Below are 11,668 nucleotides of genomic sequence, written 5' to 3' on the forward strand. Positions count from 1 at the left end.
CCCGGCTAATTTGTGTATTTTTGGTAGAGATGGAGTTTCACCATGTTGGCCAGGCTGGCTTTGAACTCCTGACCTCAAGTGATGCGCCCCACTCAGCCTCCCAAAGTGCTAGGATTACAGGCATGAGCCACTATGCCTGGCCACCCCTCCAGCTTTTCATAGCAACATGAGCTAGGGAGCCAGACTGTAGGGCACACCTGGAGCAGGAAGACCAGAATGTTCCTTTTTTCTTCTTCTTCAATTTTTAAATTTTTTTAGAGACAGGGTCTTGCCACGTTTGCCCACGCTGGTCTCAAACTCCTGGGCTCAAACGATCCTCCCGCCTCGGCCTCCCAAAGTGCTGGGATTACAGGCCAGAATGTTGCTTTGTGTGTGTGATTTGAGGGCGTTGACTTCTGGGCATTCTGGGGCGATGTGTGTAATTGATCCATCTCAAGGCTGCTAGAACCCACTTGAGGAAATGTGAAAGTCTTCCTTTCCTCGCTTAGAAACCTTGGAGGAGGAGCAGGAGCAGAGGCTCATGCCTGTAATTCCAGCACTTTGGGAGCCCAAGACTGGAGGATCACTTGAGGCCAGGAGTTTGAGACCAGCCTAGGCAACACAGCAAGACCCTGTCTCTACAAAAAATTAAAAACAAAAATTAGCCAGCCATGGTGGCACATGCCTGTAGTCCCAGCTATTCGGGAGGCTTCAGCAGGAAGATTGGTTGAGTCTGAGATTTGAAGGCGGCAGTGAGCTATGATTGCATCACTGAACTCCAGCCTGGACGACAGAGCAAGAAGCTGTCTTAAAAAGTTTAAAAATAGCCGGGTGCAGTGGCTCACACCTCTAATCCCAACACTTTGTGAGGCCAATGTGGGAGGATTGCTTGAGCCTAGGAGTTTGAGACCAGCCTGGGCAACATAGCAAGACCTCATCTCTACAGAAAAAAAAAAGAAAAGAAAAGAAAGAAAGAAAAATAACCAGGTGTGGTTAGTCCCAGCTACTCACAAGGCTGAGGTGGGGCGATCCCTTGGGCCTGGGAGATTGAAGTTGCAGTGAGCCTTGATCACGCCACTGCACTCCAGACTGGGTGACAGATTGGGAAGCAAAAAAGGAAATCTGGGAGAAGAGGAGGCCGATGGAAGATTGGCCAGAGCTCAGACCAGCTTCCCTGTGAATACCAGAGGGGTTAGGAGGGTGGGGAGTCCCTGAGAGGTCTCTCTGGGTCATTTGGGAGCACCAGATCATTGTCATAGGGCCAGGCGTGGTGGCTTAGGCCTGATATCTCAGCACTTTGCGAGGCCGAGGTGGGTGGATCACTCGAGGCCAGGAGTTCAAGACCACCCTTGCCAACATGGTGAAACCTCGTCTCTATTAAAAATACAAAAACTAGCCAGGCATGGTGGCGGGTGCCTGTAATCCCAGCTACTTGGAAGGCTAAGGCAGGAGAATCACTTTAACCTGAGACGTAGAGGTTGCAGTGAGCCAAGATCACACCACTGAACTCCAGCCTGGGCGATACAGTAGACCTTGTCTCCAGATAAACCAAAACCAAAAATTAGCTAGGTGTGGTGGCGGGTGGCTGTAATCCCGGCTACTCGGGAGGCTGAGGCAGGAGAATCGCTTGAACCCGGGAGGCAGAGGTTTCAGTGAGCCAAGATTGCACTACTGCACTCCAGCCTGGGCGACACAGTGAGACTCTGTCTCAAAAAAAAAAAATTGGTCGGGCGTGGTGGCGGGTGCCTGTAGTCCCAGCAACTCGGGAGGCTGAGGCAGGAGAATCGCTTGAACACAGGAGGGAAGGCAGAGGTTGCAGTGAGCTGAGACTGTTGCATTGCACTCTAGCCTGGGCGACAGAGCAAGACTCCCCCTAAAGAAAAAAAATTTGTGTCATAGTAGGGGGACAGCTGTCCCTAGGCTGATTCTTTTACCTTCCCAGTTGTCAGAGTCTCCCGGTAGATGAGCAGCAGATTCCAGCGGAACAGCAGGAGAACCCGAGTGGAAACTGCAGGGCGGCCGACCTCCGCAGGACGCGGGAAAAATGCGAGGCAGCGCTCCGGGCTCCGGTGTGGGCCCAGTGTGCCTCCCGCATAGACCTCACGCCCTTCCTGGTGGACTGTGCAAACACCCTCTGTGAGTTCGGAGGTCTCCACCAGGCCTTCTGCCAGGCTCTGCAAGCCTTTGGGGCCACCTGCCAGAGCCAGGGGCTCAAGCCCCCGCTCTGGAGAAACAGCAGCTTCTGCCGTGAGTGTGCCCTGCTGTCACCCCAAACCCCTCCCAAACCCCGTTTCCCTCTCTGCTTCCCTGAAAGCTCCCTCACTCTCCTTCCTGTTTGTTCCTAACTCAGCCCTCATTGTTTCTTTGACAAGGACTACTTTTTAATTATTTATTTATATAAAATTTTTTTTTGCTGGGTGTGGTGGCTCACGCCTATAATCCCAGCACTTCGGGAGGCCAAGGTGGGTGGATCACGTGAGGTCAGGAGTTCGAGACCAGCCTGGCCAACATGGTGAAACCCCATTCTACTAAAAATACAAAATTAGCCGGGCGTGGTGGCACATGCCTGTAATCCCAGCTACTTGGGAGGCTGAAGCAGAAGAATAACTTGAACCTAGGAGGCAGAGGTCCCAGTGACTCGAGATTGTGCGATTGCACTCCAGCCTGGGCAAAAAGGAGCAAAACTCCATATAAAAAAAAAAAAATTTGATACAGGGTCTCATTCTGTCGCCCAGGCTGGAGTGCAATGGCATGATCTCACCTCACTGCAACCTCCGCCTCCTGGGTTCAAGTCATTCTCCTACCTCAGCCTCCCAAGTAGCTGGGACTACAGGCGTGTGCCACCACACCCGGCTAATTTTTGTGATTTTAATAGAGACGGGGTTTCACCATATTGGCCAGGCTGGTCAGAAACCTTTCTTCTTTCCTCCTAGCAGACAACTGGGCAAACTTCTATAGCATTTTACTTAAAAAAAACAAAATTATTGAGATTATTCCCATAGCATACTATTCACTCTTTTAAAAGTGTCTTTTAGCCGAGTGTGGTGGCTCATGCCTGTAATCCCAGCAGCTTGGGAGGCCAAGGCAGGTGGATCACCTGAGGTCAGGAGTTAGAGACCACCCTGGCCAACGTGGTGAAACCCCGTCTCTACTAAAAATACAAAAAATTAGCCAGGAGTGGTGGTGGGCTCCTGTAATCCCAACTACTCGGGAGGCTGAGGCAGGAGAACTGCTTGAACCCAGGAGGCGGAGGTTGTAGTGAGCCAAGATCGCTCTGTTGCACTCCAGCCTAGACAACAAGAGTGACACTCCATCTCAAAAAAAAAAAAGTGTCTTTTAGTATCTTGATAAACTTGTGCAACTATCACTACTATATAATGCCAGAACCTTTTACAATTTAAAACAGGAATTCAATAGAGTTGTTTTAATACGTAACACATTTGCAGGATTCAAAAACGTATAAAGTATTAAAAATTTGAAAATACTTTTAAGTATTAAAAGATACCCAGTAGGTTGGGTGTGGTGGCTCATGCCTGTAATCTTAGCAATTTGGGAGGCTGAGGTGGGTGGATTGCTTGAACCCAGGAGTTCAAGACCAGCCTGGGCAACATAGTGAGACCCAATCTCTACAAAAAATTACCAACTAGCTGGGTATGGTGGTGCATGCCTCTGGTCCCAGCTACTTGGGGGGCTGAGGTGGGAGGATCACTTGAGCCCGGGAGGTTGAGGCTGCAGTGAGCCATGACTGCATCACTGCACTCAAGTCTGGGTGACAGAGCGAGACTCTATCTCAGAAGAAAAAAAAAATCTCCCCAAAAAACAAAAAAAGATACCAGTGTACGGTCTCCCTACCACTCTCACCCCATGGGCCTGGTTCATGTCTCAGTATTTTTCCCAAGACCACTTATTTATGCTTATATAAACAAATTCAAATTTATATTCTTGGCTGGGTGCAGTGATTGACACCCATAATCCAAGCACTTTGGGAGTCCAAGAAGGGAGGATTGCTTGAGGCCAGGAGTTTGAGACCAACCTGGGCAATATAGTGAGACCCCTGCATCTTACAAAAAAATTTAAAAAACAAAAGACAAGAAAACTATATGCTCTGTGCTTTTGGAGTTTTGCCAATCTGAGAATTGAAAAACGTCTTTTTTTGCCAGTGTTCCTTAAGGAGGTTTATTTTATTTATTTTTTTATTTTATATATATTTTTTGAGACAGAGTCTCGCTCTGTCACCAGGCTGGAGTGCAGTGGTGTGACCTTGGCTCACTACAACTTCCACCTTCTGGGTTCAAGCGATTCTCCTGCCTCAGCCTCCCAAGTAGCTGGGACTGCAGGCACGCACCATCACGCCCAGCTAATTTTTGTATTTTTAGTAGAGACAGGGTTTCACCATGTTGGCCAGGATGGTCTCGATCTCTTGACCTCGTGATCTGCCTGCCTTGGCCTCCCAAAGTGCTGGGATTACAGGCGTGAGCCACTGCGCCTGGCCAAGAAGGTTTATTTTGCTTTAAAGCACTCTCACATTCCAGGAGCAAAGCGGAGGTGCAGGGGGCGCTGCAGAGCTTCTCAGGGCCAGTGGAGGCAACATGAGCACAGCAGCCTGAGCTGGCCGAAGGGTCAGGGTGAAAGCTGCACACAGGTCCCGTGCAGAAGGGGGCCGCTGCTCAGCTGCCCCACAGCTGCTGGGCATCACCGTGGGTCCAGCGTGACCAGATCCTCTGATTTTGTTTTTTGAAAGAAGCTATAAGCCTGAGTTTTTATTTGACATTGCTATACTTTTTTTTTTTTTGAGTCTCACTTTGTAGCTCAGGCTGGAGTGCATGATCTCGGCTCACTGCAGCCTCTGCCTCCCAGGTTCCAGTGATTCTCCTGCCTCAGCCTCCGAGTAGCTGGGGTTACTGGCATGTACCACCACGCCCAGCTAATTTTTGTATTTTTAGTAGAGACGGGGTTTCACCATATTGGCCAAGCTGGTCTTGAACTCCTCACCTCAGGTGATCCACCTGCCTCAAGCCTCCCAAAGTGCTAGGATTACAGGCATGAGCCACTGCGCCCGGATATGAAAAATAACAAGTCTTAATTTGAGTTTTTATTATGAGTGAGACTGGACATTTTTTCATGTACTTAGGAACCCTTTGAATTTCCCTTTTTGTAAACTATCTGCTCTTATCCAGTCACCATTTTTCCACTGAGTCGTTGGTCTTCATTGAACTATTTCATGGAAGTCCTTTATCTATTATGGAAAGTAGACCTTTATTAGTGCTCTGAGTTACACAAAGTTTTCCAGTCCTTTTTGTTTTCATCTTTTGACTTTTTTTTTTTTTTTTTTGCCTTGCAGGACAAAAATGTTTATGGGGTCAAATATATTAATCTTGTTTTATGTCTTCTGCATCTTGAGCAATAGCTATAAATGCTAGCCCCACAGAAGCTACAAAAGATTTTGCTGATTCTTTGCTCTAGAAATTTTGTTTGTTTGAGACAGAGTCTCGCTCTGTGGCCCAGGCTGCAGTGACACGATCCCGGATCACTGCAACCTCTGCCCCCTGGGTTCAAGCAATTCTCCTGCCTCAGCCTTCTGAGTAGCTGGGATTACAGGTGCACACGACCACGCCTGGCTAATTTTTTTGTATTTTTAGTAGAGATGGGGTTTCACCATGTTGGCCAGGCTGGTCTCAAACTCCTGGCCTCAAGTGATCTGCCCGCCTCGTCCTCCCCAAGTGCTGGGGTTACAGGTGTGAGCCACTGTGTCCGGCCTGCTCTAGAACTTTTATGGTTTCATTTTTTTATATTTAAGTGGGGTTTTTTTTTTTTTTTTTGGTGTATGTCTAAGTTTTTGACCCATGAGGATTTATCCTGATGTGTAAAATGAGGTATGAATCAACTTTGTTTTTGTTTTTCTCCAGAAGGCTAGCCAGCTGTTCCAACATTATTAAATGACTAGTCTGTCTTTGCCCAGGGACTGAGATACCACATTTATCATATACTAAATTCCCATATATATTTGGATTCATATCTGAGCTTTCTCCTCTGTTCTGTCGGTCCATCTGTATTTGCATGTGGCAGTAACACAAAGTCGTAATCACTGAAAATTTAAAATGAGCTTTGGGCTGGGCGCAGTGGCTTACGCCTGTAATCCCAGCACTGTGGGAGGCCGAGGTGGGCGGATCACCTGAGGTCAGGAGTTCGAGACCAGCCTGGCCGACAGGGCGTGGTGATATGTGCCTGTAATCCCAGCTACTCAGGAGGCTGAGGCAGGAGAATCGCTTGAACCTGGGAGGTGGAGGTTGCAGTGAGCTGAGATCGTGCCATTGCATTCCAGCTGGGGCGAGAAGAGCGAAACTCCATCTCGAAAAAATAAATAAATGAATAAATAAAATAAAATAAAATAAAATAAAATAAAATAAAAAACATTGACTTACGGAGAGATATTCACTACTGATGGCTCTTTTTTTTTTAAGGGAGTTCCTGGCTTTTCTGGTTTGCTTATGTCTTCAGCTCAACTTTGAAATCATCTTGTCCTATTAAAAGCACACACACATATAAAATACTTTTGGTGGCTGGGTGTGGTGGCTCACTCCTGTAATCCTAGCACTTTGGGAGGCCAAGGTGGGAGGATCACCTGAGGTCAGGAGTTTGAGACCAGCCTGGCCAACATGGTGAAACCCCATCTCTACTAAAAATACAAAAATTAGCCAGGCATGGTGGCACATGCCTGTAATCCCAGCTACCTGGGAGGCTGAAGTAGGAGAATCCCTGGAACCAGGGAGGCAGAGGCTGAAGTGAGCCAAAATCGCTCCTGGGCGTCAGAGAGAGACTCTGTCCCCACCTGCCCCCGCAAAAAATATATCTATATATATTTTTTTTTTCGGTTTTTGAGACAGAGTCTCGCTCTGTCGCCCAGGCTGGAGTGCAGTGGCGCGATCTCGGCTCACCGCAAGCTCTGCCTCCCGGGTTCACGCCATTCTCCTGTCTCAGCCTCCCGAGTAGCTGGGACTACAGGCACCTGCCACCGCGCCCGGCTAATGTTTTGTATTTTTAGTAGAAACAGGGTTTCACCAAGTTAGCCAAGATGGTTTCGATCTGCTGACCTCATGATCCGCCCGCCTCGGCCTCCCAAAGTGCTGGGATTACAGGCACCAGCCACCGCTCCTGGCCTATTTTTGGTATATTTTATTGAGATTACATTAAATGTGTACATTCACTGAGACAGAACTAACATCACCATGTTGTTGAACCTTCTTATCCATGAACATGGTATGCATTTCCACTTGTTCACACTATTTTTGCTTAAAGGCCTTTCTTTAACTCCCCCAAGAGAATTAATACCTCCCTGCTCTGTGCCTCCATCTTGCCTGTCAACACACCTACTGATCATGCATTTCAAGGTCCTGCTGCAGTTGCTGTTTGACCACTGTCCTTCACACTGACTTGGGAGAGCCATTCTTGTTCCTTTTTTTTTTTTGAGACAGAGTCTCACTCTGTTGTCCAGGCTGGAGTGCAGTGGTGTGATCTTGGCTCACTGCAACCTCTGCCTCCCAGGTTCAATCGATTCTCCTTCCTTAGCCTCCTGAGTAGCTGGGACTACAGGCGCCCACCACCAAGTCCAGCTAATTGTTGTATTTTTAGTAGAGACGGGGTTTCACCATGATGGCCAAGATTATCTCAATCTCCTGACTTTGTGATCCACCCACCTCGGCCTCCCAAAGTGCTGGGATTACAGGCGTGAGCCACCATGCCCAGCTGCTTTTTCGTTTCTTTCCCCCAAAGCCTGGCACACAACCCATACTCAGTAAATGTTTGCTGAATGAATAACAAAAGGACAAAAAAAGCTCCCCAAGCCTTGTTGGTCATCCACCCATAGCCTGGTTTGTACAGCCCCTGCCCACCTTGGCCCCCTGTGACCCTCTCCACTGACCCACTGTCTCCTTCACCCACAGCTCTGGAATGCCCTGCCTACAGCAGCTACACCAACTGCCTTCCCTCCTGCTCACCCTCCTGCTGGGACCTGGATGGCCGGTGTGAGGGCGCCAAAGTCCCCTCTGCCTGCGCTGAGGGCTGCATTTGTCAGCCCGGCTATGTGCTGAGTGAAGACAAGTGTGTCCCCAGAAGTCAGTGTGGCTGCAAGGATGCCCACGGTGGCTCCATCCCTGTGAGTGGGCATGGGAAATGGGACTGGAGGCAACACAGCTTGAGGGCGGTGCTTTCTCCTTTTCTCTGCCTCTCTCAGCCTGGGATACCTGTGACTTTACAGCTGGCCCAGGGGTGTGAAGGCTGGTGTGAGTGGCATATTGATCTCCAGCCAGGTCTGGGCTGATGGCGCATGGTTTGGGTTTTGGATCTGAGGAATCCAAACAAGCAGCACATGGCATGGTATAGTGGAAAGACCATGGCCTCATTTCAGGCTAACCTAGGATTGAATCCTGATGGTGCCACTGATGAGTCAGGTGACCTCTGTTATCTCTGTTTCCTCATCTATAAAATGGGTTCAGTAGTATCTCCTGCACAACATATGTAAGACATCAAGCACAAACACAGTGCCTTTTTTTTTTTGAGACGGAGCCTCCCTCTATTATCCAGCAGGCTGGAGTGCAGTGGCATGATCTCTGCTCACTGCAATCTCTGCCTCCTGGGTTCAAGCAATTCTCCTGCCTCAGTCTCCTGTGTAGCTGGGATTACAGGCAAGCGCCACCACGCCCTGCTAATTTTCGTATTTTTAGTAGAGACGAGGTTTCACCATGTTGGCCAGGCTCGTCACAAACTCCTGACCTCAGGTGATCCACCCGTCTCGGCCTTCCAAATTGCTGGGATTACAGGCATGAGCCACCGCACCCAGCCCCCTCCTCACTCTCTTTCTCTTCCTGTGACTTCTACAGCTGGGCAAGAGCTGGGTCTCCAGTGGTTGCACGGAGAAGTGTGTCTGCACAGGAGGAGCCATTCAGTGTGGGGACTTCCGATGCCCCTCTGGGTCCCACTGCCAGCTCAGTTCCGACAATAGCAAAAGCAATTGTGTCTCAGACAGTAAGGGGAGCGACTAGGGAGGTTGGAGAGGGGCGCACTTGGGGCCAGGGCTGAGGTGGAGGAAGAGGCAGGGTGGGAAGGGGCTTAGCCTGAACCCCAGCATAGTCAGGGGTTGGGGTGGGCGACTGGATCAGGAGGCCTGGCCTCCAGTTTAGCTCTTGCTAACTCTGTGGCCATGTGCCAGGTCCTGATCCCCTCTGGGACCCTCCACCTGTAGGGCCAAAAGAAGGGACTGGTCAAGGAGATCCTCCAAGATTTTCGTTTTCTTGTTTGTTTGTTTTTTGAGACAGGGTCTTGCTCTGTTGCCCAGGCTGGAGTGCACTGGCACCGTAATATAGCTCACTGCAACCGCAAATGCCTGGAATCATGTGATCCTCACATCTCAGCCTCCCAAGTAACTGGGACTACAAGCATGGACCACCACACCCAGCCAATTTTGCTATTTTTTTTCTAGAGATGGGGTCTTGCTATGTTGCCCAGGATGGGCTTGAACTCATGGGCTCAAGTGTTCCTCCTTCCTCCTAAAGTGTTGAGATTACAGGCATGAGCCACTGTGCCCAGCCCCTCTAAGGTTTTTAATCAGGCCAGGAGAGAGAGAAAATTGAAGATCAAGGATCCAGGGAGGCTGGGCATGGTGGTTCATGCCTGTAATCCCAGTACTTGGGAGGCATAGGTGGAAAAGTCACTTCAGCCCAGGAATTTAACACCAGCCTGGCCAACATAGGAAGACCCTGTCCCTACAAAAAATTTTAAAATTTTAAAACATTAGGTGTAGTGGCTTGTGCCTGTAGTCCCAGCTACTCAGGAGACTGAGGCAGGAGAATTGCTTGAGCTCAGGAGTTTGAGGCTGCAGTGAGCTATGATTGCACCACTGCACTCCAGCCTGGGACACAGAGTGAGACCCTGTCTCAAAAAAATAAAAAATAATAATAATAAACGGCCTCTAATTGAACGTCAGTAGGTATTGAAAAAAAAAGTCTAGGTACCAGGCTTGGTGGCTTATGCCTGTAATCTCAGCACTTTGGACTGTGGGAGGCCAAGGCGGGAGGATTTCCTGAGGCCAGGAGTTCAAGACCAGCCTGGGCAATGTAGTGTGGTCCCCATTTCTAAAAAAAGAAAAAAATTAGCTAGGGGTGATGGTGTGCACCTGAAGTCCCAGCTACTCAGGAGGCTGAGGCAGGAGGATCGCTTGAGGCCAGAAATTGGAGGCTGCAGTGAGCTATGATTGTGCCACTTGCACTCCAGTCTGGGTGACAGAATAAGACCCTGTCTCAAAAAAAGAAAAAGAAAATAAAAAAGAGAAAAGAAAGGATCCAGGGAGCCTCAGCCTAAGAGGGTGGCCACAGGGGATGTCACTGTGGGGGAGGGACTCTGGGGACCGTTACACCTGGGCAGGGTCCCTTCTCGGTCTTTTGTTTTGTTTTTTTGTTTTTTTGAGATGGTGTCTTACTCTGTTGCCCAGGCTGGAGTACAGTGGCGCGATCTCGGCGCTCACTGCAACCTCCACCTCCCGGGTTCAAGCAATTCTCTTGCCTCAGCCTACCAAGTAGCTGGGATTACAGGCACGCACCACCACACCTGGCTAATTTTTGTATTTTTAGTAGAGACGGGGTTTCGCCATGTTGGCCAGGCTGGTCTCAAACTCCTGACCTCAGGTCATCCACCTGCCTTGGCCTCCCAAAGTCCTGGGATTACAGGCGTGAGTCACTGCGCCCAGCCCCTTCTCAATGTTTGACTTCTTGGCAGAGTCTGAACAATGCATAGTCTATGGGGACCCCCGTTACCTCACATTTGATGGCTTCAGCTACCGCTTCCAAGGCCGCATGACTTATGTTCTGATCAAGACTGTGGATGTACTGCCTGAGGGGGTGGAGCCCCTCCTCGTGGAAGGACCCAACAAGATGGATCCTCCCAGGAGCTCCATCTTCTTGCAGGAAGTGATTACCACCGTCTATGGCTATAAAGTGCAGCTCCAAGCTGGTCTGGAGCTTGTGGTAAGAGCTGGGCCAGGGCCTGGTGGGTGTGGGAAGGCAGCTGGACCACGTAGGCCACCTGGAGTCAGGGATCCCTGTTTCCTGGGATGTTTGTGGCAGGGGTGGGCTGGTTGTAAAATCAGAGTCAGCAGGATGCAGTGGTTCACGCCTGTAATCTCAGCTACTCAGGAGGCTAAGACAGGAGGATCACTTGAGCCCAGGAGTTCAAGACCAGCCTGGGCAATAGCAAGACCCCACATCTCTGCAAAAAATTTAAAATGAGCTGGATATGGGGGCACACACCTGTAGTTCCAGCTATTGGGCAGGCTTAGGCTGGAGGATCACTTGATCCCAGGAGTTTGAGGCTGCAGTGAGCCAAGATCTTGCCACTGCACTTTAGCCTGGGTGACAGAAACTGTCTCAAAACCAAAAACAAATTCAGCAACAAGCTCACTTCATGTGGGGAGGCAGCAGAGGCTGGCAAGAGACAAGAGGAAGAGAGGAGGAGGAGGAGGACAGAGCATGAGGTGTGTGAAGGTCAATCCTGGGCTGAAGAACCAATGGCATCCACTACACCGATGTATTTTTATTTTTTGAGACAGAGTCTCGCTCTGTCACCCAGGCTGGAGTGCAGTGGCACCATCCTGGCTCACTGCAACCTCCACCTCCCAGGTTCAAGTGATTCTCCTGCCTCA

At 49.6% G+C, this 11,668-nt stretch overlaps 1 protein-coding gene across 1 annotated transcript in view; it reads left to right on the forward strand.

Moving 5' to 3' along the window:
• Window positions 1-11,668, forward strand: part of LOC116463835 (zonadhesin-like) — a 58,522-nt gene that overhangs the window by 41,935 nt on the left and 4,919 nt on the right. Inside the window, 4 exon segments of the mRNA XM_058434870.1 lie at window positions 1,922-2,226; window positions 7,920-8,131; window positions 8,856-9,000; window positions 10,747-10,994. Coding sequence (XP_058290853.1) covers window positions 1,922-2,226; window positions 7,920-8,131; window positions 8,856-9,000; window positions 10,747-10,994 — 910 coding nt within the window.

The sequence above is a fragment of the Hylobates moloch genome, unplaced genomic scaffold, assembly GCF_009828535.3.
Source record: "Hylobates moloch isolate HMO894 unplaced genomic scaffold, HMol_V3 SCAFFOLD_71, whole genome shotgun sequence".
NCBI lineage: Eukaryota > Metazoa > Chordata > Mammalia > Primates > Hylobatidae > Hylobates > Hylobates moloch.